The sequence below is a fragment of the Hipposideros armiger genome, unplaced genomic scaffold (genome assembly GCF_001890085.2).
Source record: "Hipposideros armiger isolate ML-2016 unplaced genomic scaffold, ASM189008v1 scaffold_44, whole genome shotgun sequence".
NCBI lineage: Eukaryota > Metazoa > Chordata > Mammalia > Chiroptera > Hipposideridae > Hipposideros > Hipposideros armiger.
In genome coordinates, this window is record NW_017731394.1 from 4310360 (window position 1) to 4333659 (window position 23300).

The 23300-nt window shown below is 39.4% G+C and overlaps 1 protein-coding gene across 3 annotated transcripts; it reads right to left on the reverse strand.

Annotated features, from left to right (window-relative positions):
- Positions 1-137: 137 nt before the first annotated feature.
- Positions 138-20067, reverse strand: TRAF6 (TNF receptor associated factor 6). Of its 3 annotated transcripts, XR_002123645.1 has the most exons (8): positions 19897-19980; positions 14338-14655; positions 10971-11121; positions 10120-10278; positions 8647-8718; positions 6619-6696; positions 1607-5294; positions 138-1144 (listed from the first exon to the last, which is right to left on the reverse strand). XR_002123645.1 is itself a non-coding variant. In XM_019639563.1 (7 exons), the coding sequence occupies exons 2-7, from the start codon at positions 14631-14633 to the stop codon at positions 4473-4475; spliced, it is 1578 nt and encodes a 525-aa protein (XP_019495108.1). In that variant the 5' UTR covers positions 14634-14655; positions 19897-20067; the 3' UTR covers positions 138-4472. The 3 variants fall into 3 exon arrangements, 2 of the variants coding, with proteins under 2 accessions (XP_019495108.1, XP_019495107.1); XM_019639563.1 differs by having other exon boundaries at positions 138-5294; positions 19897-20067; XM_019639562.1 differs by lacking the exons at positions 14338-14655; positions 19897-19980 and adding an exon at positions 11756-11912 and having other exon boundaries at positions 138-5294.
- Between the last annotated feature and the right edge of the window lie 3233 nt (positions 20068-23300).

The following is a 23300-nucleotide window of genomic DNA, read 5'->3' on the forward strand; positions in this document are numbered from 1 at the left end:
GGTGCCAACTTGGGCCAGTGAAGCAACATCCTCCACAACTAGACTGAAGAACAAAACGACAGCAACTTGTCTGTTCCCCTTTCCCCAATTCCCCAATAAAAATCTTAAAAAAAAAAAAAAAAGAAAAAAGTAACATCTTTTAAGTAACAAGGTGAATGTAACAAAACGTTATTTGTAGATTCTAGGTGGGGGCTGTTCACTGTACAGTTCTTTCAACATTTGTGCATGTTTGAAAAATTTCATAATAAAGTGCTGGGGGGAAAAAAGGCAAAAAAAGGAATATCTACGCTTTACCACCTAAAACTTACATGACAAACTACCAGACATTGGTCAGCTTCAACCACTACTGTCGCTAAATGTTCATTAGTAAATGGACATGTATGTACCGTGAGCCAGGCACTGCACTAAGTACAGGGTTTCAGCAGCAAACCGTCTCCTTGTCACGCAGAGCTGACCTTCTCCCGAGGACTAGAGCAGAAGAGAATGTTATTATGAGCGGCTAGGACCGCGGGGTAGCATTTCCTTCTTGGAAGGCAGGGATCCGCCCTTCTTCCCACCAGCACTTTGGCTTTTGCCAGGAGAAGGCTGGGAGGAATGCAGGCAGTCCACAGAGGCAAGGAGGCTCTAAGGAGAGGAGGCCCTGCGTGTCTGAGAAAAGGCCTTGGAAGCGCATGACAGCTCTGTGTTGGGTGACTTTCTGGAAACCAAACTGCATCCACATTCAGAGCCTCAAGCTTTGAGGGAGAATGCCTCCCTTCCCTCTTGTCCTGAAGGCTGGGCTTTGTCCTGCTGAGAAAGCACTTTGAGAGAGAAAGCGCCCTACTCATCTCATGCCTCAAAATGTTTTCCCCATCTGGAATTATTTCTCAGCATTTTATAATTTTACAATAGCAACCTGAATTTTCAGGGAGGAGAAAACTTCAGAACATTAAAGGCTTAGGTGATATTTTGCAAAACTAGGCATCTTCTTGCAAGTGTTTGACTAAAAGTGAAGTCTGTAATTGAATGTAGCAATCTGCAGAGATCCGCCTTATTTGGTTCCATCAGATCATCTTTCTGGATCCTGTGAATTTGGAAGTGCCAACTCCATTCTGTAGACACGATGACAGCGGCTGTGAAACTTAACTATAGCTTTCAAGTGAACCTGGGAATTTAAAAATGTTGTTTTAAAAAAAATATACAAATGACTATTTATTGTCCCTTTCTCATTTCCTTAAGGTGTTGTTGCGCTGCTTAAGTTCTATGGAACTAGGCATTAAAAAACACTTAATGGTATTTTATGTAAAACAATGAGTAGAATTTAATCGAGGCAAGCCAGGAAGAGAGCAGCAGTACCTGAATAAAGGAACAGCACTTCAAAGTCTCAAACCTCCCTAATAATTAAAAATATTTTCTGGTCACCAGAGACAGGAGGAATCCCTGGATTAAAGGAACCACAAGCAACTGCTGCTCTTTAAGAATGCATCCCACTCTGCACTTAGTTCATTGGAGACTTACTGGCATAAACAGTAATGGAAGAGAGTTTCACAATTTTATACCTGCCACAAAACTATTTGCTAGAGATCGTCCAACATCTATCAGTCCATCATTAGGGGGAAAAACTCACCTTTCCTTCTATTTCACTTTTTTTCTCTTCTCTTCCTATTTTTATGCCCCAAAAGTTGAATCATCATGCAGTACAGCCAGAAACTGTCATTGCTGCAACAGCCAAAGGATAGTAAAAAACTACCAAACTAGAAACCCACATCCTGACTTGTTTTCCAACAGCAAAATGTATGACTGGAGGCATGTTTCATCCAACATTAGGTTGGACATCTCTGGGAAAAGAGGAAACTGCTTTTAATTTAGCAATGTCCAAGAATGATGTCAAACAATAAATGTTAAAAGGTTGAGAAAATTGGCCAACTGGGTGAGACGAGCACATTTCCGAGTCGGGCAGGAGGTTTGAAACACAGAAGAGACTAGCTTTCCAGGAAAGACTTGATTCTGAGTTGAAGTCTTAACAAAAGTTCCTATTTGGAAGGACAGTTTGATCATTACTTTTATTCTATATTCACAATGAATGAACTGTATAAAATAAGTGGCTGGTTTATTACAAAATGCCAAATGTTAGGGGTTAAAAAAATTGCTTATTAAAATTCAGATGAGACCCAGCTGACGGACACTAAATTAGAGTATTGTATCAGCAAAAATTAAGTTAAAGCAATTTTCTACTGGCAAAATCCTTTTATAAGCGTTGTCAACATGCTGCTAGTTAGAACTTAATTTCTTACTCCAGAATTTTACGGTTGGAGTGGACCTTGGAAACGTCTAATCCAACTCTTTATTTTACAGATGGGAAACCTGAAGCTAGAAGTTGAAGTTAGACAAAAAAAAAAACTGTTATTGTTTGGATTAAAATTCCTGAGTAGAACAAAATAACCAAAGCAGGAAATGAATCCTCAGTGCCTAATGCACAGCCATGCTTTTAATAGAAATTTGACCAGACCAGGAAGCTTTTAAATATCATTTCCTTTTTTGGTGGGGTTGAATGTTTAGTGGCAACATTTTTTTTTCTCTGATAAAAGTACATGTTTATTATAGAAAATGTAAAACATATAAGAAAGCACATAGAAAATAGGTCATCAAAAATAGTTTAGTATATTTCCTTCAAGCTTTTTCTATGCAACAAAAATAACTACCATTTACTTTTTAAATGGAACTGGATGATCATTTATTCATTGAAAAACAATCGGAGGAACAGCAGTGGTGTGGGGTTCCCTACCTGAGAGGGCGGTGCTGCTGGAAAGCAAAGGAGCTAAGGGACACAAACTGCCAGGAAGCAAAGTGCCATCTAGTGGATGATCAGGTGGTGCTGACAGCCCAGGGCGCTGGGGAACAGGATCTCTGCATGACCTTTATTTTCACTTTATAACATAAACCCACCAGACCCAGAGTCTAAATGTGGGATGGGGTGTGGGGTAAAGTACAGGGAAGGCTCAAAGTGACCCTTCCAGGCTGGGTCTGCCTGGAACCGAAAGTTTCGTGGCTTCCTCTTGAAATGAAGGCTGATCTTTCACACTGGCCAGGGGGCTCTGACTTGGCCTCTCTGGGGAGAACAGTACCATTTCTCATGGCCGGGCAACTTCACACAACCCTGTGTAAACAGCGGAGAGTATGGGTTCTCTTAGATTCTTTATTAAGAGCCCATACTAATTGTGGGACACCCTGAGAACTAGATTTCACCCCATTTAATACCTACACACCTTTAACAAATGTACATGGCACAAAAACCATCTCTCCCTATTGGGAACATTCACCCACTTCAATAACATTCCACATGATCCTCCATAGGTATGAACTGTCAGACTAAAGCAACCTATTCCAGATTAAGTCCTGATGACTTCCAACCGTAGTCTGCTGACCTTTCAGGTATCACCAATGATCTCCCCAACTATTAAGAAATTCTGCTATTAGGAAATCAACTTTGTTCCACTTAATTGAACTAAACCAGAGGGCATTCAAAAGAGCTGAACATTTCTGGCTCAAATAACTTTTATCACCATCAATGAGAAGCCATGTTAGCTGACTAGATGAGTAGTTTTAAGTTTTCACGTTGGCAATTTTATGTGTGCATCCCTTGTCCTACGAGCATTACGCATCAGAACACATGGCATGAGCAGGGCTGGGGCATTCACTCTGCAGCGAACAGACACAAAGGTATTTACACTATAACACTCAGCAGTTGGTATCCACATGGTTCTCCACATTCTAAACTCGAGAAGATGTTACTTTGTAGCCAGAAATATGTAAGGTAGAAGGAAACACTTAAACAAGAATTATGCAACAGACAAGGTTATATATATAAGTAACGTTATACTTAGGGTTTAAACTAGTCCCTGAATATCTTTAGTACCACCCCGGGGGGAAATGGGATGAATGAGAACTTGAATTTTCCAATGATTACAGTTCAAATCCTCTGAAACCTATCAGAGGTCAAATAAAATGAGAACTCAGATCTATAGAGTAGTAATTTCTTGCTGGCACCAGCACAAGGCAGTAGTGATTCTCAAGTCGAATATATTACGCATAATACTATAAAAAATCTTAAGTTTTAAGGAACGTCCATTATCACTAAAAGGTTTGAGCTTTACTACTCTAACCCTATGTCTCTGACAACAGAACACTGCAGAGCAAAAGCCCATGAAAAACAACAAAGAGGTATACTAATTGACAAGTGGCTGCTATGATACGCCACAGACATTTCAGGTATAAGCATTTTGAAAATGGAACATGCAGATTCCCCAAAGCTGGGGAAAGACTGTTTCTGATACGTGTTAACAGAAAAAAGTGGCACGTGACCTCCATAACCACATTCAGTTGGTGGGTATTACCCACTGCTTTTTTTTTTTTTTCTTATTATTGAGAATAAGGCAAGGAAGGAAAGACACAGTTTTCTCCAAATGACTTAAAAAAAAAAAAATGAGGGGATGCTATACCCCTCCATCAGTGCTCCGTGGCTGAAAACCCTCCCTCCGAAGACTACCCATGTCGAAGCGGGTAGTGACCTCACAGCGTACTACTAAAGTATCATCCTTAACGAAGGTCCTTTGTCTTAGGGCTTCTAGATGCATGAACGTCACATAGCCAAAACCTTTTGGGTTCCGTGGGATTGTGGGTCTCTGGAAGGCAAGCAGTTCTGGTTTGGCATCCATTATCTCTTCATGGTTTTGCCTTATAGGTGCTTCTGACTGATCAAGAATTGTAAGGCGTATTGTACCCTGGAAGGGCCACGGGAGGTGGCTGTCATACTCTCCTTGCATAGTGTGGACAAAGAGGGATATATAGTTTGCACAGCGCTGAGCAGTGGGTAGCTGGAGGTGCAGCCGCATGCACAGTTTGTACCCGGGTTTGCCTGTGTAGAATCCTGGGCTATGAATGACAACAGGCTTCTCCTCTTCCTGTGACTTCAAGTGCATCCCGAAGTTACCAATCTTCCAGATGTAAATCCCATTGCACTGCTGTGCTTCGAGTTCAGCAATGTTGTCCTCAAGGGTTCGAACAGTTCGTTTGAGCTCATTTACATACATGCTTTGAGTTTCCATTTTCGCAGTCAGCTCCCGGATCTGATGGTCTTGTCTTACAAGGCGACCCTCTAACTGTTGAATGGTTTCGTGGAAATCCACCTCTGGGTGACACCCAGAAGCCCGGGGCAGAGAAGCAGCAAGGTTTAAGCTCTGAACAGCTTGCGCCAACATCCTCATGTGCGACTGCGTGCTCTCCTGCAGGTGCCGTGCTAAGTGGATCCTCTGCATCTAAACATCAAGCACACGTTAGGCCGGGAAGAGATACTGTGAGGACTAGGAAGGCACCTAGCCAAGCCGAATAAAAGGTTTTAAGTGATGTCACCACTTCTTTCACTATCCTACAACCTTCTTTGTCTCCATCAGATTCTTGAGATCTTGCCTCTTAATTCACTGAAAAACTGAGGCTCTCGCTGTGTGCTCTCCCATCTTTCACTCAGATAAACCTCCCTCCCACCTACAAAAGTACCAGGACCCACACCCATCCTTCTCTTCTGACTCGGACAGGGCTCTCCTCCTGTCTAGGACTCATGCTTCACCTGGGCTCTCAATGGCATCTGCCCCCTTTCACCATCCCACAGGTGTGGCTCAGTTACCCCCTTTCTGCTTTATCTTCATTCTCTCCCCCAACCCTGTCCCTCAGAATATAATTATTAAAGCCTTTCCCATTTTTTTAAAAAAGGAAACTCTCTCTATTGATCTTGTGTCTCCCTTTTATCCCTCCTCCTTTTATAACCAAAAGTATTCTACCTGCCCCCATTCCTCATTCATTATACAAATTGGTTGCAAATTAGAATCACTCCTGTCTTTACACTCTTCTCAGGTCATAAAGAACATTCTAATCATTATAGGAAAGAAACATTCCTGATGTAACAATTTTTATTTAAGAGTAATTTGTGTATATTATAGAAAAATAGAAAATGTAGATGGTCAAAAAGAAAATAAGCGATCTATTATTTCAACTACCATTAACATTTTGATATATTTCCTTCAAGTCTTTTTCTCTATGCCCACAAACAAGACGGAATATTTCCACAAAATGTAATCATACTATATACTATTTACTCATTTTAATTTTTTAATTATTAAAGTGGATGCTTATGGTAAGAAAAAAAGACAAGATAAAAAAAAAAGCATAACAGAAAAGCAAGAGTGTAATTGCACTCTCCAGAAAGAACTTATCATTAATAATGATCTATCTGTCTTAGACATTTGACACAACTGATCACTAACCTTGAAACTCATTTTAGAGACCATAACAATACCTCCTCCTTGCCCGGTTTGTCAAGTTCTAAGACTGTTCGCCACAGCTCCTTTCCTGGCCTAATTCTTTTTCCTGTACACACTCACTCTATATGATTTCAATCATACACCTTCCATTATCATCACTACTTCCCCAAATCAATATTCTGAGTTCCAATTTCTCTTTGGAGCTTAAGACTATATGTACAATGCATGTCAGCCACCGCCATTCACTGGTATTGTCCACTGCACAATATAACTGCATTTTCTTGACCTCTATTCAAGAATACAAAGAAAAAAAGCAATACCTTACCTTTTCATGGCAACCAAAAGTACTGAATGTGCATGGAATTGGGGCTGTAGGACAGTCTAAATCATAATGATTAGGTATCTGAAACGCAAAACAAAGGTTGGACAAAGGTTGGAAAATGTTTTCCCCTGCATATCATGTTCCAGTTTGATGAGATTATACTTGAAATAAAAATTTACATTCAGCTAAACAAAATCACTATTGTCTATGGCTACTTTTGTATCACAATAGTTGCAACAGAAACTATGTCACCCACAAAGATAACATAGTATTTACTTTCAAAATCACCTCATACCATCCTCCAAATCACTCAATATTCATTTAAGAAAATCAATGTTTCTACTGCTGGGAACTGGAACCCTCTAGTGGCATTTTAAAGAAAAGGCACCTTCTGATGCCAACCACAACTGCAAACTTATCCAGGACTCTCCCTGTGGTCCACGCCATCTAATCTAGATCACTCAGCTGCATACATTAAAGCCATGGACTGAACCCAGTACTTCCCTCATGTCCACCTTTCATAAATCTTCTTGCTTTCTGTTAACATGGGGATGTTTTGGATATAATGGGGAGACTCAAATGTTAGAAGGTATATTACGCACATTAATAAAAGTTCTAAAGAATGTCTCAGGTTTTGATTTGGGGACTCCGAGACACATTCTTTAAGGTAAGATCCGTTACAGAGAACCATATTCTTGAAGTGGTGCCAGATTCCCTTTAGAAATTTAGTTTGGCTAGTCAGAGGTATTTCAGGTAGAAACAACACTGAGACCATTTAACCCAATCCTTCATTTTGCATAATCTAGAGCAGCGGTCAGCAACATTTTTGGTAAAGAGTCAGACAATAAATATTTTCAGCTTTGTAGGTCCTGTGGTCTCTGTCCCAAGTACTCAACTCTAATACTGTGGCAGAAAACCAGCCATATATGACATACAGACACATGGGCATAGCTGTGTTCCAATAAACCACATTTACAAAAACAGGTAGTGGGCCCTTTTGGCTTGGCAGGCTGGTTTGCTGGTCCCTGGTCAATTTCTCGCCAGAGATCAGTGGGCAAGTCAGTGGCACAACCAAGGTTTTAGATGTGCTGCATGGTTTCCTTTAATAATAAAACAGAGCAAAAAGAAAAACCTGGGAGGTGAGACTTCATAAGCAAAAAAAAGTTTAACAACTTCAAATTAAGGCTTTGTTGGAAAAAAACTATACGACTGTTAACAGACAAATGGAAAAGTTTAGTCGAGTGACAGGCTTTGCTTGCTTCTATTCAGTAATCAATTATGATCTTTGGGTCTGCAGAGTTCATGAGTGAATAAATAGTGACTAATATTCAAATTTTGTGGGTAAACTCCTCAAATGTCAGAAGATAGTGATCAGATGAAATTTTCCTTTCTCTATTAATAATAACAATGTATAATTTTCTCTTATAACTATTACTCCTGATGGTGCCCCATCAGTGGTCTACAGATCCTGGAAATCTCAAAACCTCTCAGTATGTCTCAGGCGCTGTGAAGACAGATCATGTTCTGCTCCTGAACAGACGTGTTTTCTGCTATTTCATTGTTCGTTCTTTTCAGCTGGTCTCTGTATACCTAAGAGCCTTAGTTCACAGTGTGCAAACAGGTATTTCTAAAGGTTTTGTTTCTTTAAATGAGGATTTTTGATTGACTGTATCTTAAAATTACCTGGTTTTGTCTGGAACTTTTATGAATATATTGGGTTTTCGGAAAAGTCATGATGCATTTTTGCAACGAGAAACAGAAAAAATACGTCATGACTTTTCTGAAAATGCAATACATAAAAATGGATTTATGTTAATGACTTATGAATTGTAAGTGCTTAGGGAGGGCTGAGTATTTTGTTCTTTCTGAAAGTACTTATTACATTAGTGTATATAAAACATTTTCACATAGTTCTAACACTTCTTCAACCTTTATTCATTTTCTTACTAATTTAAATTTTCAATTAAAAACCTAACTCACTTCTTTAATCTATTTATAGAAATATTAATTCATGAAAGGAAATCATTATACCTGTTCTCTGATGAGCATGGTGTTGCAGTATTCACAGACGACATTTGCCAAAGGACAGTTCTGGTCATGAATCTAAATTTTATTAGAGAAATAGAAGAAAAGCATGAGAAAATATGAAAAAGTAAAAACAACCTAGTTTTAGAAAAAGTAATTTTTTCACTATGAACAAATTAAGGCTATCAATGTGTATTTTTTTAAAAAGTGAGAATCATTAATATAAAGGTTGTTTTCTCTCCCTTTGCCAGTGTAGTTTGAGACTCAACTCACATTCTAGCTCTAAAAGAATATGGTCATATGCAAAAGAGAAGCTTTTAAATTACTTCTTTTAGCCCGAGGCAGAACATCTGTGACTAGTTTGGACATCATTTACCAATACCATATTCTCCAAAGGCGTTCTTCCAAAACTTCCCAGCAGCAGCATGATGACTTAATTAAAACTCTTATCAGAGGGTTAAAGAACAGAAGCATTACTAGGGCGGGAGGCTTTGGTGCCCAGGTTCTCAAAGGCCCTGCAAGGGTCAGCCTTTGTTTTCTAGGATACAATGAATTTAAGAAATAATTAACCTTCCAAGTTAAGTCCATTTAATTTACTGAAGTTAAGGAACACATCAATTTGTTCCAATTATGCCTCAGATTTCTCCCCATTGTTTAGCAAATTAGCTGTCTATTTTTGGTCATTAATTTAATGCGTATAATATGCTTGATCTCATAAGATAGTAGGGAACATTACCAAAGTAAACTAAGAAATAAAGTTTAAGGAAGTATCTTAATTGTAAGAGAACATCAATTATATGTTATTTATCTAGGTTATTTCAGTAAAGAGGACACAGATGGGGATCCAGGACCAGGATCTCAGTGTTAGCTAGCTTTGCCTTTACAATATTAATATAAAATTACTTAGCCTTTCTACATTTTAGTTTCTGAATGAATAAAACTGTTTTATCAACAGATGCTGTGAGGTGCCATAAAGTTTCTTTTTAAAGATAAACATTTTAACTGAAGTGTAATATGTACAAGAAAATAAATTCATTATGTGTGTGTATAGTTTGATGAAGTATCACTTTGTGGGATTTATTCTCCATAAAAGTTTTAACAACTTATTCTCTTTTGCAAAGAGTAAAGCATAAGTCTTGTACGGTAATCATTCTCCCTGGTCTCTCCAATCCAGAACTGGTGATGAAAATATCACACAGGAAAGCAGGTCAGCGTATGTCTTTCCCAGAAGGTTTTGTTACTTGCAGATCTACTACATGGTAAGTAGCATAATGTTTTCTAAGAAAGATATGCAAATGTAAACCCTACACTGATTTACTAAAATGGTTTACTAAATTTTCTTTTTTAAAAATCAATCTTCCCACAACTGATAATGCATAGACGCAGAACTGGAATAACATCCTCATCTACTGCTAACCCCCTCAAAAGTACATTAAAAACAAAAATTACGTAGTGAAATTAACAAATTCAAGTACATGCCTCTTTATCTTCAAATGCCATTGATACAGCACAGTTTACACAAGAAACCTGTCTCCTTGGACACTCCTTGAGAATGTGCATATTAAGTTGGCATTTTTGGAAGGAACGCTGGCATTGGGGACAATTCATAAGAGCAAACTCACAATGTGCTTGATGATCCTATAAATAAGAAAAATAATTGATTAGTATTTGCCAGTCCTTAAGAAATCTAAATATAATCTCTTCTAAGAATATACTATTTTCTGTCTAAAGAGCCACTTCATCAAAAGGAGCTAAATGAAGGGGGCAAGTTTGAATGTTTTAGACACTTAATTTTGAACAACATAATATTTATTTAATTTCTCATACAACCAAGCTAAAAATTAATTAATTTAATTTTAAAGCAAATTCTTTTCTCTGATTACTTCAGTTAATCTCAAGCTACAGAAGGACTCGGTTTAATTCATAATAAAATGCAGTTTAGAAAAACAGAAAAAAGTACGATCCGGGTACTAAGATGATGGCTACATGAGACCTGCTGCTTATTTCAAAATGAGAGAAACGAAGCTATGGGATTAAAATATGACACTTGCATTTAAAATGCTCTTCAATTTTATTGCAGATAATGCACACCCCAAAAACTTGAAGAATACTGATTTCTTTTTTATTATCACTGGGCAAAGTCAGAGTAGATGGAATAAGAGATTTCTGGTTTCTACTTACATTTATAGTCAATTAATGAAAGGGTTGGCATTTTATTAATCAATTATTAAATGCTAGGCACTGATAATACACAGGTGGACATGGCAAAGTCTCTATTCTCCAGGAACTACCTTGTATATATGCTAACAGCTAGAAAATAACTTTAATACCTCAAGATGCCTCAGTTCCATCTTGTGCAAACAACCTTCATTTGGACACTTCACAGTCAGAGAAAGAATCTCTCGTTTTGCAAAATTGTCAGGAAATAGTTGAGTTTCCAGCAGTATTTCATTGTCAACTGGACATTTGTGACCTGCATCCCTAAAAAAAAAAATAAAAATAAGATACATACATTTGGCAGATGTAAACAAACATTCACATTAAAAAATACAAACAACTTTAATCCGCCACATATAAATTCTCCATTTATTATTTCCTATGGGAAATAATTTAACACTATATTGCATCTTATCACCAAAAACAACAACAACAACAAAAAACATGTCCTTTATGGACAGTTTATGAACTGTTATTTATGAAATCAATATAACTAGCACCATATTGATTACCCATCAAAAACTATGGGATTTTAGATTGTGGGACAGATTCTAACCAAAAAAATAAGAAAAATTCACTAAATAAAGTCCTATTTTGATTGGCATAAAATGAAGTAAAAGATAAGGACAGGAATTTTGCAGTTTGGCAGTCCTCTGTTTTGTCAGCAGCTATGCAAGATACTAGCGAGATGAACTAAATATGCTGCTCATGATACCAGTAACCTCTCGGTAGTGTACACTGCAATCATAAGTAAAAATTAAGCCAATTAGCACTACTCCTACAGGGTCACATTTTAAGGTTTACTCTGAACAGTCATTATAACACTCTGGCTCATGGACAACAAAAGTTTTCCTTTATTTTTATGTCTAAAAAATAATGTAGCAGAGAGTTAAAGGACCTCCATGTCCTGCTTTCCAGTGGTTTCTTCTCTCTCATGATGGGAAAAACCATCCCCAGGAAGCTTGGGTATCTGTTATTCCCTTTTAACTTTCTGGGATGTCTCAATCTTCACTCACAAAATGTGGCATTTCAAGTAGACTACGAAGGGCCGGCCGAGTGGCTCAGTTGGTTAAGAGCTCGCTCAAGAGTTTGAGCTCTGAGCAACAGCGGTTCGAGTCCAGCCCGAGCTGAGCAGCCGCTGAGCTGCCAACAGGTAGCAGGATGGCTCAGCTAAAAAAAAAAAAACAAAAAAACAAACAAACAAACAAAAAAACAAAAACAAAATCAAGTAGACTACGAGAGCATCAGTCAGTCACTTAAACATTTGATGAGCATCTCCTGTGTATAAGCCAACAGTGGCAGTTGCTGTGGTGGGTAAACAGGTGCTGAAAAATGGGATCTGCTGTCAAATTCTTAGAACTAATAAATGTGAGAGAGACAGTCAATCTTTAATGGGGCCTCTCTCAAACTAATGTTATTATTGCACTGTCAAATATTTTACGAGAAGCATAAAAAGCTATGAACATATTTATTGAAATATATACACAAAGCCTAAGTATCTAAGAGAAAATAAGAACCTTACAAAGTAAACTGGAAACCATTATCCATAGCAAATGGAATTGGATTAAGATGCATTTTGATTCCCTGAATGACTATAATGGATAAGACATTTCAGAGTCGTTCCTTTAAGAACATTAGGCTTAAAGTAAGTGGTCATTTCTAGCTGAGAGGGAGATAGAAAAAATAAGCCTCAGACATCCTTTTGTGGGTTTTACTTCCTTTTCAGACCACTGTCCCACTACTTTCATGAATATCTTGCTATTAAAAACTGCTAAAGATTAGCTACTTTCCTGGGCATTGGTGACACCTGTTAAAATACTCTATATCTCTCTACTTCCAAAAAGTCAACGATCTGTAATATCGTACACATGACCTACTAAGATTGAATCATGATGAAACAGAAAATATGAAATGACAGATTACTAATAAACGGAGTGCATAGTAATCGAAAACCTCCCAACATACAAAAGTCCAGGAACAGATGGCTTCACTGGTGAATTCATCAAACATTTAAAGAATACCAATCCTTCTTAAACTCTTCCAAAAAAAATGGAAGAGGAAGGAACATTTCCAAACTCATTTTACAAGGCGAGCATTACCGATACCCAAACCAGACAAGGACGCCACAAGAAAAGAAAAAAATTAAAAGGTGAAAGAGAAAAACTTACAGTGAGCAGCCAGCTTAACCTACCTATAAATTATTTCACCAATATAAATGGATGCTTATTTATTGCAGAACATAAAATCCTCCTACTTCTTCCAATTTTTTTTGTCCTTAGTCATCTAAAAATATTCCCATCAACTTTGAATTATAGTACAATTTATTTCTTGGGGGATGAATTTGAATCATTCACAGAAATCCCACATAACTTCATTTAGTTTAAGCAACCATGATTTACTGGGCACCTACTGTGTGTCAGGCAATGTTCCTGGCACTTAGGAAATAATCAAGAAATAAAACAGATCTGAACCCCTGTTCTCAAGGAGCTTATCTTCCTACTGGATAAGGGAGATTGGGAGGCGGGGAAGACAGGGGGAGCCATGCTGTGGTATAAATAGTGTAGCCAGGGCACCTATGAGGTGGTGAGATTTGAGCCACAATGGAGGGAGTAAAAGGTGTTAGGCAGGCAGTTAACTGAAGTAAGAATGTTCCAAACAGAACAGCTAAAGCCAGCTCCCTAAGGCAGGAGCACGCCTGGCATGCTGAAAGAACAGCAAGGAGTGAACTGCTGGGAGAAAGGCGAGCCCAGGAGAGAGGTCAGAAAACGGACTATGGAAACATCATATAAGGTCTTACAAGGACTTTTGCTTTTACTTCCAGATGGCCTGCTGCAACGTTCTGAGCAGAGGTGACATCATCTTACTTATTTTACCAGGTTCACTCTGGCTGCTATATTGAGAACAGTCCAGAAGACGGCAAGGGTAGAAGCAGGGAGGCCTGTGAGAGAGCTGATGGTGATTCACAACAGGGTGGGAGCAGTGAGCAGGGGTTGAATTGTGGATATATTATGAAGGTAGAGCCATCAATTAAAACTTACTTTAAAAATACTGGTTATTTTACAGCTGTTCATAGGTATCAAATGACAGAATTTAGCATGGCTAAAATGATAACTGATCACTACAGAGTCAGCATTCTTTGTATGGTTGAGATTATCACATTCTGTTATCATCATTTAAGGTACACTTATTTTATATTATTTTCTCAGAGCACAGAGACATGCCCTTGTCTGCAACAGAATTGCTTTGAGTAGAAGCAGCTACTTATTTATTTATCTGAGGGTGAGAAGAGGGTAGGAGATAAAAATGACCTTTTGGACCACAGTAGGAACTCGGATTAGAATGTAAATTTCTCTGTTTTCTGTCCAGGGTTCTTTTTCCCTAAGTAGCTTTTTTACGCGTAAGACTACCCGCGGGATGTCCCTTGTTCTGTGTAATAGCGTGCTCTGTTACAGGACACGGTGCTTTCTTAGGCTCACGTACCTTATTGATTTGATGATGCAGGCTTTGCAGAACCTGTGGCCGCACGGTGTTTGCACTGCTTCCCGCAACGCCATCAAGCAGATGGGGCATTCATACTTACTCTCCAGGGGTGGGTCGAATTCTACATCGTACCCCTGGATCTCCTCCATTAAAGAGCTGGAGAGATGCCCTGAGCTGGCAGCCCCACTCACACTGTCATCTTTTGCTGAAGCACTACAGGAGCTGGCCATGGCAGCACAGCAGTCCCTCTCGGACTGGCTGGACCCACAGCTGCTCTCACAGTTTAGCAGACTCATAGTAACGGGATTATCAATTGCTCTGTAGGAACAGCAAAAAAAAAAAAAAAAAAAAGCCTTAACATACATATACATGCACAACATATATAACTTATCTAACATATATATTATAGCTTATTATAGCTTATCTATATATCAACCTTTTAGTTGATATATATATAAGCTGCATTACTATTATTTACAGAGAACTTTCAAATTTTTGAGCTTTGCCTCATGACTACTGTTTCATAATAACTTAAGGAGTTCAATTATAGATAGAATATAAGGTTAAAAAAAAGTACCTCGATTGTAATACTTAGCTATAGCATAATGATCTGTTTAAATGTCTGTTTCCTGTGACTGAACACTTTAATTTTCATATCCTCAGTACTCAGCGTAAGATCTTTCACATAACAGGTGTTCATAAGCATCTGCTGAAAAACTTAATTATGCTGCTGAAGTTGCTTCAAGTATCCTGAGCTGAACAGCACAGTAAGACCAGCAGACAATGCCAGGAAGAACAATACACAACAGATTAGGTGATCATGTGCACCTATTAGGTGTGTGATTTTGGGCAACTTAACCATTTGGATCCTAGTTTCCTCTTCTACATCTAAAATTCTATGAGTACTTCCAAATGTTCAGTGTGGGGATTTCTAATATATAGAAAGAATGGAATTGAAAAAGTGTATTTGTATGTCCTCTGCCTTCAGTCATGTCAAGTGACTATGTTTCATTCTTCGACTGGAAAAACCAGTGAGGTTTTGTCTGCCTATGGAAAACTGCTGCTTTCATGGGTAGGTGGAATGCCTTCAAATTCTAAACCATTACTGTGGTGTTTATGGGGGAGAAGCTAATGTCTGAAAGCAATTCACAGCCTATATAACCAGATCTCTGTTGTAGATAATTATACCTGAGGAAAATTCCTAACATGTGCCAGATCTAGTTCTAGAAACAGAATGTAAGCCTCCAGTAAATATGGTAGACAATTATCACCTATGCCTGTCTCATTTTTAAATAAAAATTTTGGCTCCCACCATGCCAAACAGTGGGTTAAGAGAGTCATCCTCTATTTTTTTTTATCACTACAGATACCTTTTTTTCCTTTGCAAAAAGATTTTGAGTACCATCTGATGAGCACCTACAAAGGGTAAGACAGTGCTCTGGCTACAGAAGCAGTGCTGTGAAGGGTTAAGAGCTTCAGTGCTGGAATTAGATGATCTTGGTTTAACTATTTTCTCCATCACTTGGTGTATGACCTGGGCAAATTACATAAACTTTCTGTGCTTTGGTTTTATCTGTAGACGGGGATAACTACAGAATCCATCTCAGAATTACTAAGAGGATTAAACATGTTAATATGTGCAAAGCACTTAGAACTGTGCTTGGAAGAATGAGTTATTATGTGCAGCACCATACAGTAATTTATTTTCTTGGCCCCGCCCCCCCATCAAAGTGGAAACTGGAGCTTAAAGACTTGCCAAGGACTACCCAACTAGTAAGTGACAGAGCTGGGCTCAGGAGTCAAGTCTACCTGACCCCAGGGCCTATGCACTTTGTGCTATATTATGTTTGTCTATTCATATTTTTATAAATTTGTCTATAAAGCTGCATTTAAATTTTCTTCCTTTTATTTGTATTACACTAGACTAAGATACTGAACACAGCTTCTACTAAACATGAGCTGTCCTGCGTTATTATGTGGGGTTGATAGAATTTCAAAGAATCAGTAAAGAAAAATTGGCATTTTGTTTTACTTTTGATATAATGTTTTTGAAAAGTTAAAAATAGCTCCCAAAGCCTTGTTATAGCTAATGCAGAGTCCTAGGGAAGACTCAGTACTGGTGGAGAGGAAGGAAGGGAGAGCAAGATAGTGGCAAACACAGAACCAGTCACTATATCTGTGCTCCAGGATGGGGAATAAGGCCCCCATGATACCCTCCAAATCTGGGGACATATGACACTGTTATGCTACACTGGAGTTTATAGCCTTTGTTATTTTTCCTCCCATACACATTTTTGTGGGCCATTAATTCCTTAGGTAAATTTCCTGGAAGTAGGCTTATTAGGATAAAGGGTTTGTAACTTTCTAAGGTTTCTGATAATGCTGGTTATCTAATGTATATCAAAGGCTTTTTAATTCCAACTCCCCAAAACAGAGTAAGTTTGAGAGAGCCCATTTTATAAATCCCTGACAATTCTAGGTATATTTATCTTTTGATCCTTTAACCATTTTACTTTTTTAGGTAAAATCACTTTGAGAAATTAGTATTTATTTGTACAGTATATATCGACGTGCCAGCCAGAAGACAAATGCAAAAATTGCTGAGCTAAGTCTATTTTTTCTGCCCAAATGTTGTTAAAATTCAGTTTATTGGATAGTCTATATACTGCCCTCTTGCAGTCTACTTTGAAAGACTTGAAGATCTTTAGAGAATTTTTATAGCAAATGTGTTACTTAGAAACCCTTAAGAGGAATTCCACTGTAGGAATGCAATGTAAGATATGAAAGTCAGCTCTTCAAAATCTAGATGTCTTCAATTTTCACATTACTTTTCATGCTTAAGGATACAAAAGTTCCACATCCTCCAAATAAACTTGTTCAGATAGTCACTCTCTACATCTCCGTATATACAATCCTATGTAACTGCAAAGGGAAAATTAAGCTAAAACAGTATTTTGAGTGCCGGTTGGTATTTTTATGTTTACTCTTTTCTTTCTGGCAAGTTAAAACATTTTCCCCTTAACTTTTAGAGATTGTGATGACTTGATGACTTAAGTGATAAATCACTTCCTAACTACAATGAATAGCTATTTTAATTAACACTGAGAGAACAAAAAGTGCTTTGAGCCAGCTATAGAAGTGAATATAAGATGCTCTGGCACCCACGCAGAAAGTACTACCCTGGATTAGGATTCCTTTTAATCCACATGGTGCCATCAGTATCCACTTCATGAGAAGCCACAAAAGCGGGCCTTGGCTTTACATGATCTGTGAGAGAGGACATGCGTGAGCCCATATTTAAAAAGAGCCAGAGCAGCCGTTTTACAGGAGCTGCCCCACAATGTCTTGTGTTTCTTTATCTTCCGAACTGGACCAAAGCACCAACATTCCAAGAAGTCAGTAAGAACAAGGATATCCTGTATGTAAGGAGTGATGAAAATGGACTTTAAGATCACCAAATCGCTAACCAATCGATGAAGTACAAATCCAGCCTTTTGCCTGATGACCAGATCTCCAGCCAATCTATGAAGTACAAATTTAACCTTACCTCACTCATCAAGCACCAATGAAGTCTTCTTTCATACAGCTTACCTCATCGGCCTCTTTTATTATTTTTCTATGCTGTGTTTATAGTAAAAACCCTGAGCCTCTGTCCTGTAGTTGGGGGACACTATTTGGGCTTCTGCCTGAATCTGTTCTCCCTGAATTGCAATTCTATTGAATTCCAAATAAATGCTTATTGCCTCTCACTTTGGCTTTTTTATTTTCAGGTTAACAAAGCTAAAATAAATAAAAGTAAATATACATTCTTACCTATAAGACAAAGATTTCTTATAGCCTCTTTTCTACTCTAACATTCAGAATTTATGTGGTTTTCTACAGAAATTAATAAAAGGGACAGAACAACGTATAAATCATTTCTTATCCTGTAGGTTAAGAGCTTCATGACTGCAACTCTCTTTTTGCAGTTGTGAATCTAGTAAGCACTGCCTTAGTTAAACATTGTGGGATGTAACTACTGCCAACTTATTTTGACTGCAAAAGGAATAAAATATTTAAAGTAGCCTTGTCCTATAAATCATGGCTTAAATCCATCTATTAGTAACTGGGAATATATTATAATCCAAAGAGTATATGTTAAGTGTCTTGGGGGAGGGGGAGTAGGGTGATGCACAAAAGTGTGTTTCCTAAGATCAACAGGTGCTAATGAGAAAAGGTCCTAGCTGAAGAAATCAACGAGTTGTATCTTGAATTGGTCAATTTTAAGTCAATGGAAATTCATCCACGGCTAAACATGTCATTTATATAAAAGGAAAACCATGTAAAACAAAATATGGAGAAAATTACCTTTAATTTGCTGCCAGCTTTAGAAACAGGTACTCTTTACCAACTCCTTACAATCTAGTTTTAAAACGCGAAGACCTGCAAATGTGCTGCAAGGGCCAAGACATGCTGCCAAATAATCAACTGCTATGTTTCAATTTCGAATAGGGATTCAAGGGACACTTCCCTTCCTAGGCACTATTTGTTGTCCTCCAGGAGGCAAACATTTGAACAACTTCTTTCAAAGGCCAAGTGGCCCCAAATGTGCCAGCATCCCACATCCACACTGATCACCGGCAAGACCTCCAGTTACAAGTCTGACATACTCTGAACTATACAGTGCGCGCCGCTTGAAAACTCGAATCATCCCACGGGCAACAAGGGCCTGAAACGCATTCCTTACTTGAGTCACAAGAGCCATACTGTCCTTACCACACCCCCAACTTCGAAAATCAGAAAAGCCCCTTCCACCTTCCCCAGGAGCCACAGGGGAACGGATAACATGCCACTGGCCGGGTTCACAAGGCCAACCCTTAGAATTTCTTTCCCAGTTTTTCTCGCCTCTGTGCCTGTGTAGCAAGACATTTAATACTTCGCTCTCCCAAGAAACGGAAGAAACACGCAAATGCTAATATATTCACGCTGTCCATACGTTAGGTGCTTTCTGCTCACATTCAAGACAGTCCTACCTCTCAGCTGGAGTTCCCCTAAAGCCAAATACTAGGAACAGCTTTATCAATCCAGCGTCTGGAACAATCGCTAAACTACCGAGTGCAGGGGCGGGGGAGGAAACTTTCGTGTCATCTGAACCTCTTTTTTTTTTTTTTTAAACGTGCTGCCTGGGATCTGTATCGAGTTCAACAGGGAACCCAAAAATAGCTTTCCCATGACAGTGACAGAGAGAGTTGGTGGGAACTTCAAAGGGACTTTTTTTCCAAAGCTGGTAACAGCTCCGAGGGACGGGAAAATCCAGCAGGCGACATCCCTTTCTGGGACGGGGGCGAGGCGGCAGGGCTGCCGGCGCGGGGTTCCCTCCGGGGAACGCAGTGAGCGGGGAAGGAGGTCCCCGCGGGCCGGGGAAGCAAAGCGGAGGGGGGGGGGCGGCGTGCCCAACCTCCGCGAAGCGAAGGGACTTGGACGACGTCCTCAACCTGTGGGCAACGAGAGGAGAGGGGGCGGCGTCCGCGACCGGTGGGAGGAGAGGCCGCGGCCGCCCGCAGACGTCGGGACACTCACCGCTCTCGTCCGCTGGGCCGCCGACTCCACCGGCTTCGCCGCTCCGCTCTGCTCCGCCAAGACACCGGGAGGGGACGGGCACCGTACCCCGAGCCGAGGCGGCCTGGGCGCCAGTCCCCCGGCTCCAAGGCCGCCGCTATCGCGTCCCCGGGTCGCCGGGAGCCCGAACCCCAGCGCGGACACCCCTACTTCCGCCTTCTCTGCCAGGCTTGGGGAGCCAGGGGCGGGGAGAGGGCGGGGGGGGGAAAGAGACAGAGCGGCCAGGCCTGCGCGCCCCCTGGCGGCGGTCCTCCAAATGTGCACGGGCTGCTGCGCAGGCGCAGAGCAAATCCAGCTGTCAGTTCGGAGCACTCCGGCTGGGCTTCTCTCTTGGGTAACTGAGTGATCTGGTGAGCGGTGACAGCAGCAATTCCAAACTGTGTTTTATAGCTTCCCTTAATCGAAGCAGGAGAAATCCCCAACTGGGCTACATCCCTTGACCTTCAGGAATTCTTAAAATCCTTCTCCAACTCCACCTTCCTTGTCAACGAAGTTTCCATGGTAGATAGAACCCTCTATTATCACCTGGTCCTTCCCCTTCAACCAGTCCAAGAGAGTCAATCCCATATAGTAAACATTTTTTTAAACTGCTGCTAACTACATCATCCTTTTTTTTCTGTCAATGTCATGAGAAAACTATTTTGAATTCCCTGTTTAACTGGATGCAAACTTCTGAGGAATATTGCAGGCACCTTGCAGTAGATGCACAAAATATTTTCACCCACCTCTGCAAATCTGAGTCAATTGTTCACCTCTTGGGGGAGGTATTACAGGATGGTGGTTTTTCTGTGTATGTATTCTGAAACCAGAGTGTTTCATTCAAATCTAGTTTCTTCCCCTTTATAAATTATATGACTTCAGATAATTTACTTAACCTGACTGTCTTCAAATTTTTTCATCTCATTTTAAAATGGGGATAATAATAGTACTTACCTCATAGGGTTGTTGGAAGGGTGAGATTAGTTAGTAATGTAAATAAATTATTTAAAACAATCGAGGACACAGTATATTCTCAATACGTGATAACAGTACTGCATTTTCTGCTTTCTGGCTACAAATAGTCATAGAAAATGCTTATGTGTTCAAGATAAGAACCTGTCACTGGTTCTTAGACTCTGTCTGCCCCCTCTTTTTTAAAAAATTATTTTGAAATATTTAAGACATAAAAAAGAATTATACACACACATCTGTGTGCTCACCACCCAGCTAAAGAAATAAAACTTTGCCAGCCCCTGTGTATCCCTTTCCTGTGGCCCTCAAGCCTTATTAAAATAAATTACTTATGAGGTGACAAAGAGATCATGATATAAACTTGAGAGATGGAGAAAAGGAAGAACAAAGATATGAGTTCTGGGGCCAGTTATGTAACCTCCATGAGCTTCAGTTTCCTAAACCATGAAAGTGGAGATAATATTTACAGGGATAATACTGTCAGGATCAACTAATAACAATGTATGTGATAGAACCCAGCACTGGGCTTTCAAAAAGAAAAGGTGTTTTGTGTGTAGTTTGCCATTTTCTTAAGTGACCTCGAGGGGCCTCCGCCTACTCCCACCAATCCTGTTTATTCTTCACTGTTTTACATGTAGTGGGGCAGTTGTAGTGTTTCCCCATGCCCTGGATGTGCAGGAAACTTACACTTCCCTGTCTCCTTGCAGTCAGGAGTGTCCTATGACTAGTTCTAGCACATAGGCTGTGAAGAGAAGGGATGCATCTTAAGGCCAGAATATTTTATTTTCATTGCAAGACCCTCCTCCTCCTGGGCGGCTGTAAGTGGGTGGTTTACTAAGTTGCCGTGGGGAGGGCAGTTGCTTTGGAAAGTCAACCCACTTGCATTGGACTTACATGAGCAGGAAACAAATCACTGTTGGTTTAAGCCAACGAGATGCTGGGATTGTCTTTTCTGCACTATAACCCAGCCTTATCCTATGCACAGTTTGTACCCCTATTGGACTAGGAAGCAGAAAAACAAAGTTTTACTCCTGGCTCTGCCTCTGACTAAAATTGGGACCTGGTCAGGTGTCTTCATCTATAAAGTCGGAATAAAATTTACCCTGTCTTCTTTTCAGAGCTGTTATAAGTTCAAATGAGATCATATGTGTAAAAAGGCAAACGAGGAAGTCCTATACAGATGGAAGGAAATGAATGTTCTGTTTAGAAGAGTTGCCTGATGTGTAACAGCAACCACCATGCCCAGGTTTTCTGGAATGCTGCTAATTTAAAATATTTTTCTCAGTTGTTCTTACATAAGTAAATCAAAATGCACAAAAATATGGTCACCACATCATCCCTGGATTGCTGCTTTTTAACATTCTATTTGAAAAATGAAATAGTATACACCTGGCAGGCTGTTGCGGGTAGGGGGTGGGTGGGGGGCCGGTGAGAGAGATTTTCCCTAAACATTTAGCAATAAGATAGCTCTCTAAGATTAAATCATAAAATTAAAACACAGTTCATTAGTTTAAAACATTTATTGAACAACCACACAACCATGCGCGTGTGGCAGTCAGCCTTGAAGACATATTTATGCTCTGTGTGACCTCCTACCACAACCGATGGGGTAGAACCAATAGGATGCTGTGAAAATGACAGGATGTGACTTCCTAGGCGTGGTTGCCTCCAGGGTTCCAAAGGAACCAATTCAAGAATTCACAGCTGCTAAGAAAGAATTCCTTGGAGAACAAGGAGAGATCCATCCAGTAAGAAATACTCGGAATGACTTATTTCATTTAGAAAACAAACTCAAGACAAACCACAGTGCTCTATCATTCCTTCCATTCACCTTCCTTTCTTCCTTCCTTCCTTCCTTCCTTCCTTCCTTCCTTCCTGCCTGCCTTCCTTCCATCCATCTCAATATCCATCGATTTGTCTATTCACCTATCTATGGTCTTTATGTCTATTTTAGAATTAAAATTCACAAATTAGATAATTTTCCTAATGCATATCATTAGATTTATTTTCATTGAAAACTGATGGAAAATGAATTCAATGAGGACTGGCTTTGTAAATTAGATTACATAGTAGATTTTCCCCATAAATTGAATGAGAATTGAATGAGCTATATGAGCAACTCCAAAGTTTTATAAAAACAACAACAACAACAACATGGAAGGCATGTGTAAAATATACACTATAGCAAAATTACATTCAAGTATTTGAACTTATCATAAAAATACTTTAGATGCCAACCTAAAAGTAAACAATAGCATATCATCTTACAAAAGCATTATAAAGTCAGAATCATTTTCTCAGCAGAAACAGGAGCATGAAAGTAAATATGTTAACCTTTGGTAAAATTATAGACCATGAAAGACTGAGTTAATCAGAACAGGAATTAGAGATGACCTAGAAAAAGGTCAAAGATA

Bases quoted from the DNA above. Each gene is read 5' to 3' on its own strand.
- TRAF6 (XM_019639563.1), bottom strand. From the start codon at position 14,633: ATGAGTCTGCTAAACTGTGAGAGCAGCTGTGGGTCCAGCCAGTCCGAG. The intron at 11,122-14,337 runs GTACGTGAGCCT...TTTTTTTTTTAG, and splicing joins TGCATCATCAAATCAATAAG to GGATGCAGGTCACAAATGTC. The intron at 6,697-8,646 runs GTATAATGATTT...TTTGCGTTTCAG, and splicing joins CCATGCTCATCAGAGAACAG to ATACCTAATCATTATGATTT.